Source organism: Lipotes vexillifer, unplaced genomic scaffold, assembly GCF_000442215.2.
Source record: "Lipotes vexillifer unplaced genomic scaffold, Lipotes_vexillifer_v1.1 scaffold177, whole genome shotgun sequence".
NCBI classification, from domain to species: Eukaryota; Metazoa; Chordata; class Mammalia; order Artiodactyla; family Lipotidae; genus Lipotes; species Lipotes vexillifer.
In genome coordinates, this window is record NW_006796206.1 from 88,231 (window position 1) to 112,998 (window position 24,768).

A 24,768-nucleotide genomic window follows, 5' to 3' on the forward strand; every position below is an offset into this window, starting at 1 on the left:
CCGTGTGTGGTTTTCATGATAATAAGTACAATTTTAAAATGTATGTCTTGAGTTGATAACTTTGGGTAATTGTTCCAAGAACTGCTTTACATGGAGCATATTAGCAGTGGAAATAGCTTTGACTTCCCTCCCTCGATTACACCAGCAGCAATATGGTAATTAACCAAATCATCCCTGCAAATTTACTATCTTGATTTCTTCAACTTGTACATTACATTCATTAGCTATCAAAATGGAAAACTCAGTTTCATGAAAGATAATCAGACTACAAGTGGCAGACACAAAAGTTCTGAGCTTTTCTGGCATGGATACCAGCAGTAGCTGGGGATGCCTTTTCACTTCCAACCCTCAGGAGTTATTAGCTCAACTCTCATCTCTCTTGAATTTGTGCGAAATGTAAAATGTTCTAATGCTCCCAGGTAACCCAACAATCTTGGCCGCCCTTGGAGAGCTTATGTTTCAGGGGGACAGCACCTCAATCTTTTTTTGTTGGAGGACTGGAAGGACAACAGGGTGGAAAGGAAAAACAGACACTGAACCAAAGGTCAAAGGCATTCATTCATTATTCTTCATCCATTTATTCAGCATGAATTTAACACCCATTACATGCCAGGCAGTTTGATAGCCCCTGGAGATGGATGGTAAGAGCCTAATGGGGCTTAAGAAAGACAATTATGACTCAGTACAATAAGTGCTATGATAAAAGTAAAGGGTATTTGGGGAATATAGAACAAGAGCATCTAACTCAGACTCTGGCAATCAGGAAGGCTTCCTGGAGGGAGTGACATCTTAAGTGAGGCTTGGAAGATAAGCAAGAAACAGTCGGGTGTTCGGGGTCAGGGGTAGACAGAGCGTGCTCTGGGGTTAGGGAAGAGCATGCGTGAAGCCCGGAGGTGAGGGAGAGAGCTGTGGTGCAGCTGCTGCAGAAGCCATGTACAGAGTGAGAGGTGGGCAGGGGTGAGAGATGAGGCTGGAACACCACTGGGGCCAGAGCACGTGTGGCTCTGCAGAGGACCTCCAAGAATCTGACTCTGTCTTGAGCCCAGTCTCACTATCTCTTTGCTCGGTGGATGTACGTTGCAAGGCTAGAGCAACAGAAAACTTTAAAAATCAAGTATATTTAATGCCTCAGTCCTCTAATGTAGTGCTGAAGTTCTCCAAGTTTCTTCACGAGAAATGGGGAAGGTGTGCCTTTGACCTTGCTGGAAACCCCGCCCATGGTGCAGTCTGGCTACTGACATGCTTCCCTTGTCCCAGCCTGGGCACAGCAGGAGGTACACGGCACCGTGAGCTCCGTGACGGCCTGTGGCATCCAGCTGTTGTTAACACTATGTGTGCACCTCCTCCTGCCTTCCAGTCGGCACCTTCACAGTAAGATAATGACAAACAGCCATGCAAAGATATTGACTGCGGTATCAGAACTCACCCTTGACTATGAGGGCAGAGAGTATATTCCCACAGAATATATGCTGCTTGGGCTGCTAACATCCCCTTGGTCTTCCACACCCCTGGTTCTGTAAATGCCTCTGTGATGTCTAACCATGTGCATCAGAAGGAGACAGGTAAAAACAGAAAGCCAAAGCCATTCACTCCCAATGGGAGCTTCCAGACCTCCATGGTCCCTTTGGCCATCACCCCAAAGCCTCTGGGCTCGGAACAGATTCTGAATTAGAGTATTCTCGCCCCACCTCTGTTTCAAACTGGACACCTCCAGAGTCATCACAAAGCCTACAAAGTGTAGCCAAATGGCCCTGAAACAAGCAGCAGGCTGCTGCATACCCCTTACAGGCGCCAGGATGCCCCTGGAAGAGAAATGGAGTCATTTAAGTAGGGCTTTTGGTTTCAGCCAGAAGGACAAATATAATAACATCTAGTAAAAATGTACCTACAGATGTAAAATAAGATATAAATTGTGTTACTGCTGTCTCTATCCATCCAAGTGGCCAACTGCAAAAAGAAAAATCAAAACAAAACACTACCAAGTGAAACTCATTTATCTTGGATAAAACATGTAGCTTTTGCTTGGTGAATTCCTCTAGACCTCCACCAGGTTTACTTTTGCTTTGATTCGATTTTATTATGACAAGTCATGGGATATATAAACGGGCTCCTCTACGTTTATACCCGGATTGATTTTGCCATTTGTGGGCTTCATTTTGCCATGAGTAAGATCTTTACTACTTGAAACAAATGAGATAATTTATAAAATAAAAAGAAAAACAACATGAGGCAGGAAACGCCTGTCTGGTCTGAAACGGGAGATTTGACCTAGGTCCAGCTCTGCAAACGACCCAAACAGATCACTTAAAACAAGTTGTCCCTTTGTTTTCTATTTTCTCCGAGTGGCTAATATATTTTCACGTGGGTTACGGGGCCTGTAGACATTGAAGCACAAGGTTTCTCTTAACTCACCATCCAGGGTCTGAACACGTGAGGGGGCCATGACGATGTGCGTCCCATGTGATGGTAATCTCAACTCTCTCCTCACTCAAAGATCTCCCAGCATCACAACTGGAAATCTTGCCTAGGAGGCTCCTTAGTTTCTAGAAAACCAAGGAAAAGGAGTTCCCTCTGTCTGCTGGAAATCTGTTCAATTATAGTGTCAGGAAATTCGTTTGGGTCTCCAGAATTTAAACAAGTCCCAGTTACTCCTTTCATATCAACAGAAAGGCAACTCTACGTAAATATTCGCCATGAATATTTCACAGGAAATTGGAATTAAATTAGTGACTAAAGATGAAAGCCAAGAAGATAATCTGCTCAGATGTTGCACTGAGATTGTCTCTAAATTCATCCTTTAAATCCAAACCAGATCTCAAAACACTGGTCTCTCATGACAAAGGCTCCCTACGTTATGAGGAATGCTCGGCAATAAACGCCATCTAGAGCTGTGTGGCATAAAATCTGTGCATTCTAGATTCCAGCCCTGCACAACCCCATTAAGTTGTAAATGGATTTTATTTGCTGAACAAATGTTAATGCCATTCTACGTTAATGGATAATGCTAGGGAAAGCACCTAAGTATTAACAGCACTGGAGCCTTCAGGGATGAAATACAGTGTAACAGAAAACTGTCTGTTACAAACATATGTCAGCAATGAGGGCTCCCAGCCCTTAGTGCCCATCTCCTAAATGAATTTTGCAGTAATACACAGATTTACTAGGTCCCAGGACTGAAATTCTCTGAGTGACGATAAAAAATAATTATACTGGAGAACATAATGTAATATTCAAACGACTTGAAAACAGTCACCTCAGCAAAAATAAGAGAGGGGGGAGGAAAAAGAAGTTCAAAGGTGAGACTGCTGACGTTGGCCATAAAACCTCCATATGTTCAAGCGCACACACGCGTGATCGGGCACTTTCAGATCACACACACATGGGAACGGGAAACCTCCCTTTCACAGCAAAATGCCTGAGTGGTTTCATGAATGAGCTGGGGTGGGGGTGGGGCTTCTTCCTTTAATAACACAGCACAGCAGGTAAGAGAGAGGGGGTGCTGGTCCCAGACGGTGGTGCTGGTTAAAATCCCAGCTCTCCCATGTGGTAGCTGTTCCCTTGGCCAGCTGTGTTTAACCTCCCCTCGCCTCAGTTTCTTCCTCTGTAAAATGGGGATGATAATAGTTCCCAACTCCACAGAAGGCAGTTGTGATGGTCCAATGAGAAAACACATGCAATAAGCTTGGAAGAGTGTCCCAGATATAGTAAGTGTTCAATAAATGTTAGCCTATCCTCATTGGTGGTCGTGACTGTGTAGGAAATAAATGGAACGGAAATAAATGGAATGGAAACCACTGCCTTTCCTCACAAGAGGTCTCTAAACACAGGGACTCCATCCTCTCAGTTTTCTCCAGTCTGGACCCTGCCCCCTCTGCTCCACAGAAACAGCTCTCCATAAGGTCACCAACGACCTTTTTGTTGTCCAGTCCGTTGGGTGGCTTTCGATCCTCATCTTTTCGTGTCCTCTCAGAAATTCTGCACCCTGTTGAATGGAAACTCTCCTTCCGTGAATTCTGTGACTTTCCACGGTCCCAATTTTCTCTAGTCACTCCCTCTCATGTTCGTTCGCCAGTGGATCTTCCTCCCTTCCCTGCCCCTGAAATGGTGGAATTTAGGCCCTCATTGCTTCTCGGCCTCAAGTCTCTCTCCAGGCAAATGTACCCATTTCTACGGTTTTACTACCAATGTGCTAATTCACCCAAAACGCTGGCCTGCAGCTCAGACCTCTGTTCCGAGTTTCTCTACATTCTCCTCGTCTACTTGAACACCACAAAGGCACCTGAAACCCAGCCCGTCTAAAAATTAACAGAGGATGCCCTCTTCTGCCCCACCCAACACAGCATCTCCCTCAATCTTCCCGTGCCTCCACCAAGCATCCCTTGCTTGGAGCCTGCATCAGCCCCACATTCCTCTTCCTTTTTCCCCTCAAGCCACTCCTCACAGCAGCCAGGACGGTGCATCTGCGCTGCCAATCTGATCACATCACTCCCAGCTCCAATCCTTCGCCGGTTCCCCTGTGCTTAGAGGCGCTCGAATGTGGCTGAGAAAGCACAGCACGGCTGGCCTCTCCGGCCTGGCTTTTCCCACCTGCTCTCCAGCCACGCGGGCCTTCTCTCTCCTTCCCGAGTCTTTAACAAGCCGAGCTCTTCACTCCCTCTGCTTTTTGGAACCTTCACCATTTTCCTTAGGTTGCTTTTCCTACTCACCCTCCAGCTCAGTTCAAGGGCCGCTTCCTCAGGGAACTAGTTCTGGACCCCAAATTCGGTAAAACGTGCCCTAGAGTAAAGCGCTCATACAACCCTGAGTATTTACCGCAATTCACATTATACGTTCATTTACGAGATTAAAAAAAAAACAACAACTTAGTATCCATCTCTTCCAGCACATTGTCGGTTCCCAAAGGGCCAGGGGTCATGTCTCTCTGACCCGCCGCTGTTTCCAGTACCTCCCGCGTGGAAAGGGCATGCAAACACTTACCCAACGTCCATCTTCATTTTCATTATTTTAAGGTATTTTTCATGACCCTGATCTTCCTCCGCAACAAGAGAGAGACTTTTTAAAACGAGACGGATGCAAGGAGTAAGCACCTCTGATGACCTTGACAACATCAGGTTTACCCGAGCTGATTCCAAGGGGAGAGACGCTGGTAAGGAAAATTGGGCTCCACAAAGATGATTCACAGGAACCGAGCATTAAAAAGGCCAATACATCTTGTCCGTGATTTACAGCAAAGGGAATCTGTGAGCCATCACAACGATACTCATCATTCTCCTTTGGAGGATTCTTTTACTCGCTCACTCGTTTATTTATTCATTCCATAAAATCGTGAATTCTAAATTCCAAACATCAGAGCCACCGTGTGGGAAGAATACTGATGTGTGACAGATACACAAGAAATCCAACAGGCTGTAACTGAGAAGGCGCCCTGCGCTTGTGTTTGCAGGAGAGGAGATGCTTAGGATAAGAGGGGAAGACGATCCTGGGGCTGCCTGGTGTGAGAGGCAGGTGACAGCCAGAAAAACATTCCAGGCAAAACTGGGAACACAGACATGATCCTCTAGGAGTTCCTGACGTTAGAGCACTACTAACACCTTAGACTGCCAGGTGAGGGGAGAGAAAGATGCTCACACGACAGCACCAGCACCACCATCCCTTCCCAGTCGGTACCATCTCCTCTTTGGAACACTCCTCACAAGCTCTGGGAAGTGTGGAGCTCAGAGCTCAGCTGTCTTCCGATGAAGGCAGCATCCCCCCTACCGTTGACCCTGCGCGTACACATAAATCAATTCTCTCATTGGTCCAGGCTTTCCCTCTTGTTCCACGCCTGATTCAAGGCGGGCAGGGGCGGCACCCGAGGTGTGATGGATTCGGGGTCAGTATCGTGGGAAGGTAGGAGAGTGGGAGCCGGGTGCCAGGCTCTCATCGGCTCTCTTAAGAAAAAAATAAATAATGCTTTAAACTCTTGACTACAGCATTCAGTTTTTTTTTTGTCCGGACGCGCAGGCTCAGCGGCCATGGCTCACGGGCCCAGCCGCTCCGCGGCATGTGGGATCCTCCCGGACCGGGGCACGAACCCGCGCCCCCTGCATCGGCAGGCGGACTCTCGACCACTGCGCCACCAGGGAAGCCCCAGCATTCAGTTTTATTTGAAGTGAATTTTGCACTATCTAAAGCAGGGGTCCCCAAACCCCGGGCCACAGACTGGCACCGCTCCGTGGCTATTAGGAACCGGGTCACACAGCAGGAGGTGAGCGGCGGGCAAGCCAGCGAAGCTTGATCTGTATCTTATAGCCGCTCCCCATCGCTCGCGTTACCGCCTGAGCTCCGCCTCCTGTCAGCATTACGGTGAGTTGTATAATTATTTCATTACATATTACTATGTAATAATAATAGAAATAAAGTGCACAATAAATGTAATGCGCTTGAATCATCCCAAAACCATCCCCCCACCCCCGTGGAAAAATGTCTTCCACAAAACCAGTCCCTGGTGCCGAAAAGGTTGTGGACTGCTTCTCTAAAGTATATCATTATGGTATGAGAAATACTCAAGCTCTTTATAAACTTCAAGCCCTGCTTAGAATATAGAACAGAAAAAGGTCAAACAACAGAGTTCTTCCATATCCTCAGAAAAGATAAGAAAGGATGAGAAGGGGTAGGATTTTTAAAACATAAACAGAGAAACCAAAGAGTGTATTGGTGTGCTGTGGTATTATCATTTTGCAGATATAAACACCATAACCAATCAAAGGAAGATGGCTTGAACATTGAATACTGGGACCCCAAACATGAAAGTATGTTAAAAGAGAAAAATAGGAAAAGTACATCTGCATTTTACACTATCTGTGTTTAACCTGAAACAAGGCCCCAAGATAGAGATAATTTAGATGTAAAACACAACACGTATTTTATTCAACACATACTTAAATGCCAGAAATGTAGCTACCACACTTTGACAACTGCTTTCTATATAAATCTCTGCCAGAAAAACAAAAATCAATGTGAATTCATCAAATCAAACGTCAATGAGTTATTTTAATCAATTTGAGAGTGACAAAATTTATTTATGAAATAATGCTTTCCAGGAAGAAATAAAAATCCTACCGCTGAAAACAATTTGATGGTTAATGTAAAATTTTAAACCACATAACCAGATTAACTGTAATTCACTAGCAATTCAAGAAAAAGTGTGTAGGATGCCCAAAAGTTACAAACCTATTAAAATAAAGTTTTTCTTTTTCTTTATAGAGAATTGCCACACCATCTGGTCTGATTTGCCTTGGTGTTTTGCCCAGTGTAATATCAGCTTTCTGAGAGCTATAAATTATTGTTATCCCAATGAAAAATATGATTGAAGACAAAATATAGGTTGAAGAGGACATCCTGATTATAAGTTTGAGTACTCAGGAGAACACTAACATATGGCAGAACAGCCCAGCCTAAGTGCATCTGCGCATGAAACTAGTTCACAGAGGCTATGCACGTGAGATGATGATGATGAAAAGGACAGGCTGGCAGAGAGTAACAGGCAAAATAATAACACGCATAACAATATAGAAATAAATTTTCAACACTGAGCATCACCTCTTTGTCAGAGCGCTTCTGATTCTAATTACGTTTGGGGGAAAAATAACCAGGCAACCCCTGCCTGACTGGAAAGCACAGACTATTGAAAGATGCTTTTAAATAGTAGGGTGATAAATGAGGGTGTCCAAATGTGAACACAATCATATTTTTCATCTCAACTCTGTTGTTCTGTCTTCCAGCTGATCCCTTTAATACAGTGTCACCTCAGCCTGTGAAAAGGGACCAGATTAAGGTGTAGCTCCTAGGTTTCTAAAGGAAGCTTCAGAAGTTGTTTTGTAAAGTACTATTATCTAGGCAACTTAGGTGATTACCCTCAGAAAGGGTAAAGATCAAACAACACATGAACAATGGGCTCACTTTGACACTGCAGCTGCACCTCCTTCTATTTGGAATCTATGTCAACCAGTTGGTAAGATTTGTAAAAGAATATCCTTACCCGAATTATTTCTTCAACACAGCTGTTGGTTTCTCCAGATCTACTCTCCTGCAAGCAAAGGGAAAAAACATTAAGCCAGATGGAACAGACTTATGGTTACAGAGAAGAAATGACACATAAGCCTCCAAATTATTTTAATAGAGTTTGGACAGGGGGCCTTGCCTAAAGTAGGACTTACAGATAAGCTCCCTTCCTTAATGGGACAACTCTAATCAAGGCTGTGACCACCCTCCCTTCCCCACCGCTGCACCATGGACAGGGCGGCCGGGAGCATCGCACACACCCCAGAGTTGCAGCACTGGGCCCTCCAACCACGTCAACTCTAAGCAGGGAAGGCTCCTAGGAGTACGGCCCATGACTGGCAGGTATGAGCTCCATTCACCTTGGGTTCCATCAAAGTGTGGAAGCAAATGTGGCCTACACCACAAAGATGGATCCGGTCCACCCACCAAATACATGCAATGGTCCTGCCGAATACAAGTGAAACTCTGGGTAGTTCTACCATCCTCAGAGCCTAGATTTACTGGGTGATAGGCCAAAACCCCAAAGACCAAAAGGAGACACATTCTCCCAGCACTCCCAGGGTAGGCTGGGTGTCACACTCCAGAGCCACTGGTTCTGCAACCCACACTGCCCTGTGCTGGGGAGATGGTATAGGCTCCGAGGAACGGTGGCTTCAGGTCACAGCCAACTCGGGGGACCATTTTCAGTTTCAGAGATGCTGTGTGGTTACTGCTGCTAACGTACTCCCAGAGCACAGGAGGTAGTTTTGTGGGGACGTGAAAGCAGCATTTGCTGGTACGAGTGCCTACTGTGGTCTCAGCAAAATACTCCCCTGGCCTTTTAATTCAGTGACATTGACCACGACTCAGCATGACCTCCCAGCATGAGGCTTTCTTCGCGATGTCTTCCCCAAGCCCACTCTGCTTTCCTTCCTCCTCACGGTTCTCTCTCCCCCAGGAATGCTGGTCTGCACCTTCCTGGTTTTCCTGGTTCATTCCAAGTCATCCTTCAGAGGCAGGTCAACCATGACTTCCTCAGAGCATCTCTAGCGCTGGAATACGCGTCCACGCAGCATTTACTGCTGCTTCAGCACACTCACCACAACTGCAGTTCACAGACAGACTCTGGAATGATCTCTCCTCCCTCTAGGACAGACACTCCACCCACTCAGGGGCTCTGTGTCTTTCAGTGTGGACATCTGCCAGTGGGCGGCATAGGAAGGAATGAATGAATCTACCTCCTGCCCTTCCCAGGAACGCGAGCGCTAATACAGCCAGCTCCAGGACTTCTCAGTATTACAAAGGCGCTACCAGAAAGCGTACTTTCACACTCCCAGACCCCTGTGTGTGTCCCCCACCTGCTCTTCCTGGTAGTAGAGCATTCCATCAGAAATATTCCACCCTTCACACTGGGTAAGAGGCCAAGGTGAATGCAAGTGTGTGAGGCTTGAAAAGGTCCCACAAGTGATTGAGATTTTTCCCACCCAGAAATAGAAGGTTTGTCCAAGGCTCCCAACTGAGGCTCAGAGAGTTTACAGGACTTGCCCCAGGCCACAGAACAGCAAGTCTGGACCAGGAAACAGGACTCATCCTCAGTCATGTACATTTTCTCTTCCAGAAGCTTTCCCCAGTCCCAAAGGCTATACTTCAAATATATGCATTTCCTCAGCAAACCTGAGCTCATTTGTTTGTCAGATTACCAGAGTTTCTATGATGTTTATATAGTTTGGAAACTTTTTTTTTTATTGTGGTAAAACACACATAACATAATCTTTACTATTTTAACCATTTTAAAGTGTATAATTTACTGGCCTTAAATACATTCACAATGTCACCACTATCTAGTTCAAGAACGTTTTCGTCACCCTGAATGGAGACCCCATGCCCCTTAAGCGGGAAGTCGCCATTCCTCCCTCACCCCAGCTCCTGGTAACCACTAATCTACTTTCTGTTACTACGGATTTTTCTATTCTAAATATTTCATATAAATGAATCATATAACACGTGGCCTTCTGTGTCTGGCTGGTTTCACTTAGGATAACGTTTTCAAGGTTCATCCATGTTGTAACCAATGTCAGTACTTTATTCCTTTTTGTGGCTGAGTAACATTCTGTTGTATGGACAAGACCACATTTTGTTTATCCAGTTGATGGACATTTTGGTTTTTTCACTTTGGCTGTTGTGAGAGCACCTCTATAAACATCTGTACGCAAGTTTTTGTTTGAATACCTGTTTTCACGTCTTTTGGGTATAGAACTACAAGTTGAACTGGTGGATCATATGGCAATTCTATGCTTAGCTTTTTGAGGAACTGCCAAATTGTTTTCCATACTGGCTGTACCATTTTACATTCCTACTAGCAATGTATGAAGGTTCTACTTTCTCCACATCTTAACCAACACTTGTTATTTTCTGGTTTTGTTGTGTTTTGTATAATAGCCACCCTAATGGGTGTAAAATGGTATTGTGTTGAGACTTTAATCTGCATTTTCCTAAGGACTAATGATGTTGAGCATCTTTTCATGTGCATTTTGGCCATTTTTCTATCTTCTTTGGAGAAATGTCTTTTGCCCACTTTTAAATTGGGTTTGTTAACTTTTTATTGTTTTAAGAGTTCTTTATATATTTTGGATACTAGGACCTTATCAGATACATGATTTGCACATATTTTTACCCATTCTTTGGAATGTATTCTCACCCTCTTGATAGTGTTCATGGATGCACAATATTTTTAATTTGATGAAGGCCAATTTACCTATTTTTCTCTTTATTGCTTTGCTCTTGGTGTCGCGTCTAAGAAGTCATTGCCAAATCCAAGGTTATAAAGATGTACCCATGTGTTCTTTTAAGAGTATTATAGTTTTGGTTTTTATATTTAGGACTTTAATCCAACAGTTTGAGAACTTTTAGGTGAAGGTTATTTCCTTATGGATTATTTGATGTTTTAGTTAAAACAGGAACATTATCTTTGTATAAATTACTCCTTTCTAGTCTGATCATTAAAAAAATCAATAATGAAATGTGCAAAGCACAACTACTGTTGCTAACAGTGCATGAACATAACATATATGTCTACCCTTATAAAACAAGAAAAACGGTGTTAAATATTGTGATAAGATTAGAAGACCCAAAGCTTTTTACTAATATTTCATTCCTCTTTCCTATATTCATCCCTTCTCCTGTTTTCCCAAAAGTTCCAGTTTGGCAACATACATCTAATACACCCCCAACTTCTGTTCCCAATGCCTTAACCCGGGACTGCTCTGGAAATTTCACCATTCTGCTACTCCAATCAAATTAGATCAGAGAGCTCTTTTTGGAACCAGCCCAAACCCTGTTTCCTTTCCAGGGCAGCCAGAGGCAACCATCACAAAGGCTATGTGGTGAAGCCTCGGCCAGGCCAGGGCTCAATGGTCCTTTGAACTGACCTCCTTCAGAGCTCAGGTGGGAATCAGTGGTCGAACTGGAAAACGAATCTTCAAACCCACAACCATGTCTCTTACCCTACTTCCAAATCCCAACCCTTTCCTACCATGTAATATACTGGGAGAACAAATGGTAAATTCTCAATGTACTTTTTATTTTCCACCTTAAAACAATCAATCAAGGAAAACTTGACTTCATGCTCTCCTGGTAGACTCACCCAGGTACACAACTTACTACAAAGACTCTTGATATGTTTCGTTCCTTGAAACTGAGCTTCCCCTGAATACCACACCATAATTTCATTTGAAATGATTTATACCAATGACAGGTGGCCCTTAGTATCTCTCCCCATAATCCTATAAATTTCCACTACCCTACTCTGAAAAGGGAACACACTGAGAGAGGAACAGAATATAAAAGCCCTGCTAAATACTTCCCTCATCAATGTAGATGAAATATGCAGAATTATTACACTGGGTCATCGCGATGGCAACTCCAACCGTGAACTTTGATGGTCTGGCCAGACATCAGGTCATTCCCTCCTGGGAGGGAGGGCCCCTTGCCCAGCTGAGCAGGTGCAGAACTGAGGCCAGGACAAAAGACTTCCTACAAAAGTCTCAGGGAGTCCTGGCTTTAAATTACAGAGTGGAGGAGCTTTGGCAGAGGAAAATTTTGGCCCTCGTCTGGAACATTTCTGACTCCTGGGGCCACCTGGGGAAGGGTACCACATTGGGGTTGAATTTCCCAGGCCCCATTTAGATTGGAGTGGATCCATGAGGCATAATATTACAGAAAGGTTGAAATGGAAGGAACCTTACAGCTCGTTTTACCCAATTCAATGACTTCAACAGATGGAGAAACTGTGGCCCAGTGAAGTGAAGATTCTTGTCCAAAATCATTTCTGGCAGCAAAGGACAGTCAAGGTAGAACCCACACACATTTCTTCAACACCACTGCAGTCAATTTTCTACTATCTAATGCTATTTCTCCAAGCTCAGCCTTTAGAACTGGCTCTACTTGAGGTCACTCTCGTGCTTAAAGTATGGAAATAGAAGAATCTGGATAGTGTTTGGATAAATTTCCTCCTTCATTCCCATGCTGCAAATAATCCAATGCTTAGTCACTGTGGATCGTACTCATTAACCTCAAACATCACACGCATAGACCAAAAGGGTTAAGGCAGGAGAGGAAATGGAGAGAAAGGGTTAATACTAACCATCTCTTCTGTGATGTTGACAAATTAAAGACAAGGATTTGTGTCCTCAGAAACTGGAGGGCAGAATTCTATCTCTTCTTTTCCGAATCCACAAAGATGGGGTGGGGGGGAAATGGGTGGGTAGGGTTGGGATGGGCAGGGTGTGAGGGTTGGGGAGACTGCAGGGCCTTTCACCTTCTTTCTTCCTCAAAATCCTTCTCAAATCTGGTTTCAGCTGCAGTTGTGCACTTTGATTATATTTACATTTTTAAAACTTTCAGTGTTTATGAACAGGATTAAAACATGCATGTAATTTACATCTCCAAATTTGTGTTTATATTTTTCCACAATAAAGTCATCGCTTTCCTTGGAAAGGTACCCACTGAGGAGGGCTGTGCAACGCCAATTTTAATTACTCTGCATTTTGTGAGGGTTCGTAGCTGTTGCTTCATGCTGGGTTGCTGAGCTGTTGCTCTGTATTTACTCCGACTTTGATGAACCCACCCCCTTTTCCTATCATTACATTTTGAAATCTGTCATAACAGCCTCACCTCATTGAACCTCCAACTAAACTTCAATTAAAAGCGAGCAACCCCAGCTGATTCTCCTTCTCTACAAGCCTTGTAGATCACGTTCCTTTTTCCATGGAACTGCTTTCCTCAAATCTTACCACTTAAAAATACACACCACACGCTCTGCCAGCGCAGTGTGAGGAACGGAGCTGTGGGTAAGTACAGCTCAAGAAATAGCCAGGAGCATCCTACCACTGAGAACCTAAGCCCCTAATTACTATGCCACGCACACAGTGCTGGAAGAAGCAAGCCAAGCTTAAGGAGAAAAGGCTCGATCCAATCAGTGGGAAATGTCATTTCACTACGGAGGAGATGAAGCTGCACATATCTTATTTTCAAAAATAGTTTAACTCTTCATCAGACACATGGAAGGCGGAACTTTCATTCTAAAATAATACTGTTTTAAAGTCACAGTACCCTTGTCTGTCTGCAAGCACTCGAAAGGTCCTCAAACATTTAGACATTGTTTATCACATGCACACTCTTGAATACTTTTACAGAAATATTTTAAAATAAGTCTTATTATTTTTGATATAGAGAAAAATTGAGGTACAAAGAAATCAGGGGTCCCATCAGTGCCGCCAAAGCACTGGGCGAGGATCTAAGCTTGAATTCAGGGATTATCGCAAGTCTATGTGAAGCTCCATCCACTGACTGTGGCACCAGCCTCACCTGAGGCCAGGGTCACCTGAGGTCAGGAGAGTGTCAGCCAGTTCTATCTTCAGCAAGTCTTATGCCCACCTAACTCTTCCCCCTTCTTTTCTTTTCTTTCTTTCTTTTTTTTTTTTTTACAAGTGCTATTTTTTTTAGGAATGATCATGCCTGCATGGCTTTTTTTTTTTTTTTTTTCCGCCACACTCACCGGCATGTGGGATCTTAGTTCCGCAACCAGGGATTGAACCAGTGCCCCCTGCATTGGAAGTGCAGAGTCTTAACCCCTGGACCACCAGGGAAGTCCCCACTTCCTCTTTTGAGGGTACACTCTGCTCCCGATCGCCAGAGGTGGAGACTGGCCTCATCCCTCCTGGGTCCCCACTCCTGATCTCCCCAATGCGCTCAGCCAATTGGTTCACCTGTTGCTCTGCTGCTCACATCCAGTCTTTTCCCTCAGAATTACTGTCACCACCGCTTAGACATTTATACACTGAGGGGAAAAAAAGAATAATAAAAAAGGAAAGGTGTATAAAAGTATATCACAGGGCTTCCCTGGTGGCACAGTGGTTGAGAGTCGGCCTGCCGATGCAGGGGACACGGGTTCGTGCCTCGGCCCAGGAGGATCCCACGTGCCGCGGAGCGGTTGGGCCCGTGAGCCACGGCCGCTGAGCCTGCGCGTCCGGAGCCTGTGCTCCGCAACGGGAGAGGCCACAACAGTGAGAGGCCCGCGTACCAGAAAAAAAAGTATATCATAAGAATGCAAACAAAATGACAGCAGATAGTGGTGATATTATTTTCAACTAAAAAACAGTTCATAGCAAAAATTTTAAAAAATGAATTGGAGAGTACAACACAGAATAAGGGGAAAATAGGGCATTAATAGAGCATCAAAATAAGGTATGCTAAGAAAAGGGAAAAAAATAGAGTTATTATGGTTGGACATCTTTAGTCCACCCCTATTTTTCCTAATAGACAAAGTATACCAAAAGAAGATCCCAACTATATAAGAGAGACAGAGAACTTGAAAATAAAATTAAATAAGGACAAACTGAAAGATATAATGAACCTAGACTATTATGAGGAAACCCCAAGTTTTCAAGCACACATGAAACAGCTACTGAAGTGGTTATATACTGAGCTACCAGAGCTTCAAAAAATTCCAAAAAGCAGTTGTTTTATAGCCCAGACTCTTTAGCTACAAGTTATCAAAACACTTAAGCTATGAATTAAAACAGGGTAGACATAAAATCTCCTAGAACTCTTGGAATAAAAAAAAAATCACTATAAAAATCAACAATAAATAACTCTTCATATTTACAGGAAAATTATATAAAAATACTGCAAAACAAAATCATGGGATGCTCCCAAAGATATTCTTAGAGGTAAATTCATATACTAAAAACTTTCATTATTTTTTTTTTTTTTAAATTGCTCTAGTTCCAAAATGTTTTGGAACCAGATAGAGGTGATTATGACTCACAACACTGTGAATGTACTAAATGCCACTAAATTGTACACTTTAAAAATGGTTGGTTTTCTGTTACATGACATTCACCTCAATTTTTTTTAATATACTTTGGAACTAAACAATTGAAAATTTAAAATCAAAGAGGCATACCAGAAAAAGAAAATAACAGAGAAAAAAACCAATGAAATATTTATAAAGCAAAAAGTCAGAATATATATATATCTATATTAGATATAGATATAGATATAGATATGTATATATAAGCCAAAATATAATTTCTTAGAAACAAAAATAAAACATATTACCCAAAACAATAATGGAAAGTCACTTAAAAATCTGTTCAGTAAAAAGAAAGCTCGGGCTTCCCTGGTGGCGCAGTGGTTGGGAGTCCGCCTGCCGATGCAGGGGATGCGGGTTCGTGCCCCGGTCCGGGAAGATCCCACATGCGGCAGAGCGGCTGGGCCCGTGAGCCATAGCTGCTGAGCCTGCGCATCCGGAGCCTGTGCTCTGCAACGGGAGAGGCCACAGCGGTGAGAGGCCCGCGTACCGCAAAAAAAAAAAAAAAAAAGAATGCTCAAATAAACATAAAATAATTTGAAATATGAAGGGGATAAAACATATGAAAGCGCTTATAATCATAAGAAAGTATTGAGGTTAACATTAATATAGAACACGATACTAATAAATGAAAAATTTTGATGAAGTTGGCAACTTTCTGGAAAAAACTGACATAAGACACAAAGAAAAATGAAATCAGGCCTATAAATCTGAGAATGCAGATTAAATTAAAAATTATCTTCAAATAAGGATTTAAGCTGAATAGTTTTACAGTGATGTATTTCAAACTTTCAAGGAAGAACTAATTCCCACATATTTTCTCTTCCAGAGTAGAAGGTAATGGGAAGCTATATGATTTATTTTATTAAATTAATATAAAAACCTCACATAAGAGACTAAATCAATCTCCTTATGAAAATAAATGTAAAATCCTCAAAAGATTATTAGTAAATATGATTCAATAAAATGTTATAAGAATTAGTGGGAACTTAGTGGGATTTTTCCCAGGAATGCAAAAATAGTTTAATATTTAATATTAGGGCCTCTTTGAAGTATTGTATCACTAGGGAAATTACGTAAAACTCTGATCATCTCAGTGTTTTTTTGATCTCAGCAGATTTTTTTGATCATATATCTAGAAAAATCCACTGTTACCGTTATTAAAAAGGGAGGTTTAAAAAGTGGTTGGCTATGAACAGTCAAAGCTCAATAGCTCTTCTGTGCAGCAGCAATAAACACTTTAAAAATACGAAAAAAATCCCACCCACAATATCAAGAAAAATAAATGAGGAATAACATTAACAAGACATGTTTAAGCCCTATAAGTAAAATCTTCAGAATTCTAGTGAAAGATACCAAACAATGCGTGAAAGGGACAGAGGCAGGCTTCTCAAATACCTTCCAACTCTAATATAGAATAAATGTATAGAATAAATGTCAAATAAATGTATCAAGAGGAAAAAACTGCAAAGTATATTAAAAAAATTGAGGTGAATGTCATGTAACAGAAAACCAACCATTTTTAAAGTGTACAATTTAGTGGCATTTAGTACATTCACAGTGTTGTGAGTCATAATCACCTCTATCTAGTTCCAAAACATTTCCATCATCCCAAAGTAAAACACTGTACCCATTAAGCAGTTTTTCCCCACTCCCCTTCACATTAACTTTATGATTTTACTCTAGTAATAAATACCATACTGAACTGAAAAGAACAAAATGAGAAAAATGTTGATGAGTATCATTTACTTGTATTAGATTTTACAGTGGATATGGTATTTCTCATTTATGACCACTTCCTAGCACAGTACCGGTACAGCATAGTAAGCGCTTGAAGATGTTTGTTGAATGAATAGTAAATGGACAATATACTAAAAAAAATTAAAAGACTATTTAAAAAACTGAAGTCTTACACTTGAATATGGCTGGTTGTACAAATGTCTTTGCTTTATCAAAAGAAATTACCAGAGTTATCTTAAAAACAAATTCTTAAAATATCAACATTTATTTACTCCAATGAAGTTAAGCACATACCCATTAATACAGAAACCATTAGAAAATCATTTGGCTTCCCTAATCTGCACATTGGTATTTGTAAATTAGGGAACAGGTATTAGCCTTCTATCAACAGGCAATATTGTTAAAGAGTTAGTAATCGATTTTTTGTCAGATTCCTAGCCATAGGACAAGATCATTTAATCATGTTATTATTTTTAGAATGAAAATTAGTGATCTCAATCAGAGCTTGAAGTTAAAAGTACACTTGGTTTTCAGAAAGTTAAGTGGTCTGTCAATGCACTGACCTTGTCAAACATCTACTGATGGCATAAAGAGATTAAAACCAGAGACAGTGTTTTTACATCCTGAGCACTAAATGACATTGCTTTTCCAGGGGGTCATGTCTCAATAGAGTACCCAGTGCTGTATATCGGGGCCACCTTCCACACTGTCCTGTCAAAGCTGGGTATAGAATCCACATAACAGGAACAACAAACATGCACATCCCACTTGTAGTCTGAAACTGACAAGAACACTTCAAGATTCCTGTGTTCCTTACTCTGTGTTCTCTCATCTAAAACTGCGGTCATTGCTTTTAACACAGGCTCAGGCAAGAGTGACAATGCTGAAGTTACTTAACCCTCACATGTCAGGCAGACTTCAGGGAGACTTCTAAAATGTACCATTTCCTTTTTAAAATTTTCCTGAATCTCATCCTGCAGCCCACCTACATATCGCTGACCCTTGAATAACAAGGGTTTGGACCACTTACATGTCCATTTTTTCCAACAAATACAGTACCTGTATTTTCATTTTACAGACCTTTAAATTAACTAAGTATGGGGGAAAGTTTGTGTTCAATTAGAGATCAGCGTATGTGAATCAAAAGAACTAGGATCTGAGTCTTGATTCTATCCAAACTGTTTCCTGCCCTTGGGTGAGTCATTTATCAACTCATTTGTTTTTGAGGCAGAGATAGCAGTATGTGGATTTTTGACTGTTCAAGGGTCAACCTAATCTACTAACACATAATATGTTATTTGTAGGTAGCAGAAAGCTTACTGATAGGGCATCCCTATAGTATATCCTTTTTTTCCCCCTTAAATGATGGAGCAAAATGTACAAGAAAAACACTTGATTATTATTTATAGTCAGAACATGGTTTTCTTTTCTAATCATGAAATTCTGAACACAAAAACTTGCAAGATGGAGAGAGAGCAATCCAATGGGCCTGAAGAAATTAACCAATTAAAGGTACTTAGGGCTGCTCTGATTTATGTCCCACAGTAAGACAGAAAATCAATTCTTTTAGCCATGATTTGAAATGACTATTGGAAATGGCAAGAGTGGGGCTACATATTGGACAATATTCTATTTGGCACATTCTATTATTTTTACTTAAGCATTTTCCTAAAAGAAAGAAAGCAGCAATTCACAAGTAACCCTTAATATGTTATGTCCTTCATGAGTCTTTCTCCCCATTATCGTTTCACCTTTTCAAAAAGGTCTCAGGTCGTCTGGCCCCCAGAATATAGTTCATTCTGTGTATGCCTGACATCAACTGTTTCTACGTATGCTCTAGTAGGAGATATGCTATAAATACATGCTGAATAAAGAAATCTAGCTGAAATCAGCTGGGGTGCAGGGGACAAGGATCATCTGAGAGGTGGGAGCAGGTAGCATTGGAAAACATGAGAAATAGGTACGCATTTTGATTGGCTGGTGATGTGTTTGTTTGCTTGTTTGTTTGTTTGCGGTACGCGGGCCTCTCACCGCCGCGGAACACAGGCTCCGGACGCGCAGGCTCAGCGGCCATGGCTCACGGGCCCAGCCGCTCCGCGGCATGTGGGATCCTCCCGGACCGGGGCACGAACCCGCGTCCCCCGCATCGGCAGGCGGACCCCCAACTACTGCGCCACCAGGGAAGCGCGGCTGGTGAGTTTTTAATACTCGAAGTTTCATATTTTAAAATAAATCTATCTACAACACCATACTTAAAGATTTTCTTCTTTTTTCCTTTTTTTAATTTGTGCACATTTACAGCATTCTCATTCTTGAGTCTGCTGGTGTAGCTTTACTGTTAGTCTTGGAAGACCTTTGCAGTCTATTGGGAGGAAAGCTGTCATAATGGATTTTATCTTCTATCTTCCACTGCCATAAAATGCTCAGTTGTTTCAAAACCTGTATGTGTGTCGTGGTGTAAAGCAGAGTGAGTCCATTGGCCTGTGGAACCAGGGTACTTGAGGCCGAACAGGGATATGAATCCACACATTTTCCCTTTCCTCTATCAGGGTAGGTCTCAGAAGGCCCCTGGGAGTGCTGGCTGACCCTTGGATTTCCATGTAAAACATCACCAGACAAAGCCATCCTCTGGTAACTCTTGCTGGGCCACCCAGGAAGAGAAGAGACATGTCAGCTCCTGTGTCCCTACTACAGAGGGGGCTGAGCTGCTTTCTATCCCAAGGCCTCTGAGGGGCCCAAAGAGAAGACAACCTCTCTATGTCTTCATTCCCTCACTAGATCACAAAACCCCTTGCCGTTATAAGCCAAAGGGAGAAAAACAAAATCTTTACAAAGCAAAAAGTTTAATAATAAATAAACACCCCATTTTAACTATGCTGCAAGTATTATGGCAAGATGCCATCTGCACAGAATGCAGGCATCCCCTCTTCAATGCCACCTAGCACCATGTGTAAGACCTTCCAAGTACAAAGAAGAGTTGGGAGGGCTTCCCTGGTGGCGCAGTGGTTAAGAATCCACCTGCCAATGCAGGGGACATGGGTTCAGGCCCTGGTCCGGGAAGATCCCACATGCCGCGGAGCAACTAAGCCCGTGTGCCACAACTACTGAGCCTGCACTGTAGAGCCCACGTGCCACAACTACTGAAGCCCGTGCTCCGCAACAAGAAAAGCCACCACAATGAGAAGCCCACGCACTGCAATGAAGGGTAGCCCCGACTCGCCGCAACTAGAGAAAGCCCACACGCAGCAACGAAGACCCAACGCAGCCAAAAATAAATTAATTAATGAATTAAAAAAAAGAAAAGGTTGGTGACCACTGAGGTAGATGGTGGGGTGAGAAATGGTACAACATGAGCGATGACAGAAGAAGGCATGACTCGACTTCTACCGTGCTTCTGACTTCACACCAAGAACCATCCTCAAAGTGGAAACACTTTAGGTGTTTCCACTTAGGTGGAAACACTAAGAGAATGCTAAAAGCATTTTATGTTACTTCACGTGGCAGCCCCAGGGGAAAAAAAAAAAATGCACTAAGAGCACTGAAGGAAATTACATCAGGAAAAGGCTAAAGCTCTAGCTCTTCCTAAGGCAGAATCCCCAAACTACAGACTTTTAGGTTTGCCCAAGGTTCCAACAGTCACGCCAGAGGCTGTACAGTGCAGTAACCAGAAACATGGACTTTTGAAAATCCATTTCTGCTCTTGTCATATGTGTCCCCCAGGAGAAGTTACCTAACTTCTCTAGACATCATCTTTCTCATCCATAAAACAGGATAATGATAGTACGTAATAAATGTGAGGACGAAATGAGGCAACGTGTAAGAGGCGTTCGGGAGGGTGCCTTCCACATGACAGCTGATCAGTAAATAGGCACAATGATATTAGTTTAGAGTTACACAGAGAATATTTTAGTACTTAGAAAAGAAAGCAATGATTACTAGGGTCCAGCATGAGTTCCCAAAGACCAGATGATCAGATGATGCTCTGTCTCCAATTTCCTCTGGTCTTTTTATTTTTTTTATTTTTTGGCCGCACTGCACGGCGTGCAGGATCTTAGTCCCTGATGAGGGATCAAACCCCCAGCCCCTGCCATGGAAGTCTTAACCACTGGACCAACAGGGAAGTCCCTCCTCTGGTCTTAAACATAATGTACCTGGATTTCTGTACGGTATCTGTCAAGGACTTATAAGATCTCCCAGTAGGTGATCTGGAAATGTATGAATTTGTTGTTAATATGGTTAGATGGTAGGTAGCTAACTCTGAATAATTATATCTAAGGGTAAGTATTGTTCAATAAGTACTTATTGAGCTTACTATGTGTCCAGCACATTCTACATGCTAGGGATTCACAACTGAATATAACAGACAAAAATTCCTGCCCTTGTGGAGTTTAGATTCTACTGAAAGGAGGCAGTAAAATGATAATCAAATAAATCATACAGTATCCTAGAAGGTAAAATGTTAAGGGGAGAAACTCGAACAGAGCAAGGGGACTGGGACTGTGGGATGGAGCATTATGTGTGACATCTGTTCATCTCATGGGCATGCTATCTCTGAAACCAACCGAGAGTTTAAGGCCTGGGCTGGGTTAGCACCCTCCCCAACCTCCCTCTCTATCATTATACCTGCAGCACTTTTTCCTTCCACTGTGAGACCCTCATCACTCTCAGTAATACTTGTGTGTTTAGCGTTTCCCTTTGTTGCTGAGCTGAAAGCTCCTGGAGTCTAGAAAAGGATGACAAGACTGATGCAGCATCAGAGCACTTGAGGAAGAGTTGAAGAAAGTGGAGATACACTGTCATGGCAAGGAGAAGAATGGAGTGCGCCACGCTGGACACATCTGCCGTATTTCAAGGCCACTGTCGTGGAAAAGGGTTTAAAGTAATTCTGGGTCACTCCAGACACTGGAGTTTGGACCAATGGGGTCAAGTACAGGAGTCATTTTAGCGTTCTGAAAGTTCTTTTTTGAAGAACCATTCAAACAGAGAATGGGTATGATTAACTACGTGTTCAATCAGAAATTAAGTGACGCTCTTGAGTGGTAGTTAGTTATTAACTCACACTACTAAGTGTGAGATTCTTGCTAACTTTAAGACTATAATTTTGGGTGTTGCCAACCAATTTTCAATTAATAAAATGTTGCAAGGTAAATTTTTTTTCACTTTAAAAAAATTTTATTGACGTATAGTTGATTTATAATGTGTTAATTTCTGCTGTACAGCAAAGTGATTCGGTTATACATATATTCTTTTTCATATTCTTTTCCATTATGGTTTATCACACGATATTGAATACAGTTTCCTGTGCTGTATAGTAGGACCTTGTGTTTTGTTTTGTTTTTTACTTTTTTTTTTAATGCATGGTAAATTTCTGTATCTTGTAGTTTAGTTATAGTACTGTAAGTCTATATGAGTTATTTGTGAAGAAAGCCCACAAAGAGAACAAAAAGAACATTTTTAAAGTACTAATCTATGAGTATGGAATAAGAATTATTACAGTAGCCAATAAATTAAGTAGATTAATTGGGTGGAGATTTTAACGAACAATTAATCAATAAAAGTATTCAACATGAAAATCTATTACAACCCGGTTGACACTATTTAACTTTAAGCATTTGAGCTCTGCATGCATATAATTAGCAAGCTATAAAAGATGCCATCTGGTGGCGCAGTGGTTGAGAGTCCGCCTGCCGATGCAGGGGACGCGGGTTTGTGCCCCGGTCCGGGAGGATCCCACGTGCCGCGGAGCGGCTGGGCCCGTGAGCCATGGCCACTGAGCGTGCGCGTCCGGAGCCTGTGCTCCACAACAGGAGAGGCCACAGCGGTGAGAGGCCCACGTACCGAAAAAAACAAACAAAAAAAAAGATGCCATCCATAGGAACATAATGAGAAGAACTGTTTATAATGATAATTAGCATTCATCTTCACAGAGAGGAAGGTTACACGGTTACAGGTTGCAGCAAACAAAGGGTTAAACTCATTACTGAGGAAAACACTACACTTAGGTAGCATTTATTATACATTTAACCCTATAATGCAAAGCCGTGCCTTAGAAAATACACCATAAATAAAGCTTCTGCTGAGACAGGTGAGATTGTTTTCCAAAGCGAGAAAGGAAGTATAGCGAATCCATATACCTTCACTGGACATAACGAATCCTACCATTGTTGGTAAAGACTCAAATCTAGCAGCTGACTTTTATATTCTCTTCTTGGTTCTCAAATCTTACCTGCATAAGTGTTCCACAAAAAAATACTGTGTGTATTGTGAAGGCCAGGAAAAAAGATTTTTTTTTAATTTTTACTTTATATTGGAGTAGAGTTGATTTACAATATTGTGTTAGTTTCAGGTGTACAGCAAAGTGACTCAGTTACACATATACATGTATCTATTCTTTTTCAAGTTTCTTTCCCATGTAGGTTATTTCCTGCATTTGGGCTGGAGCTGACCTCCTACAGAACTTTATCTTCTACTCTGAGCACAGTTGGAGGCTTCCAGTGGCAAAGTCTAGGCTCAGAAGTGGGAAACATAAACCCAGGGTACAAAGACCCTCACTTTTGTAATTCTGGCTTTAGATAAATCAAAGTTTTCATTCAGCAGAGATGAAGCTCCTGCCCCTTTTCACAGACACTTTAATATCTATAAAGACCTACTTGGTGAAGCCAAAAACACTTTATAGACACATGGCTGAAGCCATCAAAGTGTCTCTTCACCTCTCACTGTACCTCTGAGCTGACAGACAGAATCTGTTACTGTACTGACAAAGAACCCGCCAACACCTGGCAATAATTAGAGCTGATGGCCCTTTTCTAGACCCGGCACTGTGTAACTGTCAATATTAAATGTTTCTTCTATTTGTTCTATGTTCAAGGCTCAGACTGAACAAATCTTAGACAGGTTCCTAGCATGAAGTCACGGAGACATTTAGTGCAGGTCGTGGGCAGGGCACAGCAATGATCAGGGCAAACCCAGATCCCCGTGCACAGTAAGCCAGTGGTGAGACAGTGCGGCACGCTGCATGAACCCCCTCTGAGCTGCGCAGGTGCCCTAGCAGACCTCATTTAGATGTTTTTTATTTTTATTTTTTTGCCTGCACCGCACAGCTTGCAAGATCTTAGTTCCCCGACCAGGGATTGAACCTGGGCCCCGGCAGTGAAAGCGCCGAGTCCTAACCACTGGACCGCCAGGGAATTCCCACCAGACCTCATTTAAAAAGAGAAAAATGGGCTTCCCTGGTGGCGCAGTGGTTGAGAGTCCACCTGTCGATGCAGGGGACATGGGTTCGTGCCCTGGTCCGGGAAGACTCCACATGCCGCGGAGTGGCTGGGCCCGTGAGCCATGGCCGGTAAGCTTGCGCGTCCGGAGCCTGTGCTCCGCAACGGGAGAAGCCACAACAGTGAGAGGCCCGCATACCGCAAAAAAAAAAAAGAGAGAGAAAAATCAAACGACCTTAATAGAGATATTGGGGGGCTTACTTTTCATCATCACATGCCTTTAAAAGGAACCAGCTCTGATCAATACAGCCTCTCCTGCATCCCGTGTCTTTTAAATCTGTGAAGCAGGAAGATAGATGTCTTGATGTTGGCACTAATCCCACTATGCCCTCCAAGTAAAAAAAAAAAAAAAAAAAAAAAAAA

The 24,768-nt window shown here is 42.5% G+C and overlaps 1 protein-coding gene and 1 non-coding gene across 2 annotated transcripts in view; both read right to left on the bottom strand.

Annotated features, from left to right (window-relative positions):
- The window catches only part of LOC103087794 (AF4/FMR2 family member 3-like), a 256,607-nt gene that overhangs the window by 63,397 nt on the left and 168,442 nt on the right, over window positions 1–24,768 (bottom strand). Inside the window, exons 6-8 of the mRNA XM_007468346.1 lie at window positions 8,021–8,068; window positions 2,413–2,543; window positions 1,689–1,802 (exon numbers count right to left, since the gene is read on the bottom strand). Of these exons, the coding sequence (XP_007468408.1) occupies window positions 1,689–1,802; window positions 2,413–2,543; window positions 8,021–8,068 (293 nt within the window). The remainder of the gene's footprint in view (window positions 1–1,688; window positions 1,803–2,412; window positions 2,544–8,020; window positions 8,069–24,768) is intronic.
- TRNAE-UUC (transfer RNA glutamic acid (anticodon UUC)) lies at window positions 24,250–24,321 on the bottom strand. Its single transcript has one exon. It is a non-coding gene; the product is annotated as a tRNA-Glu (tRNA).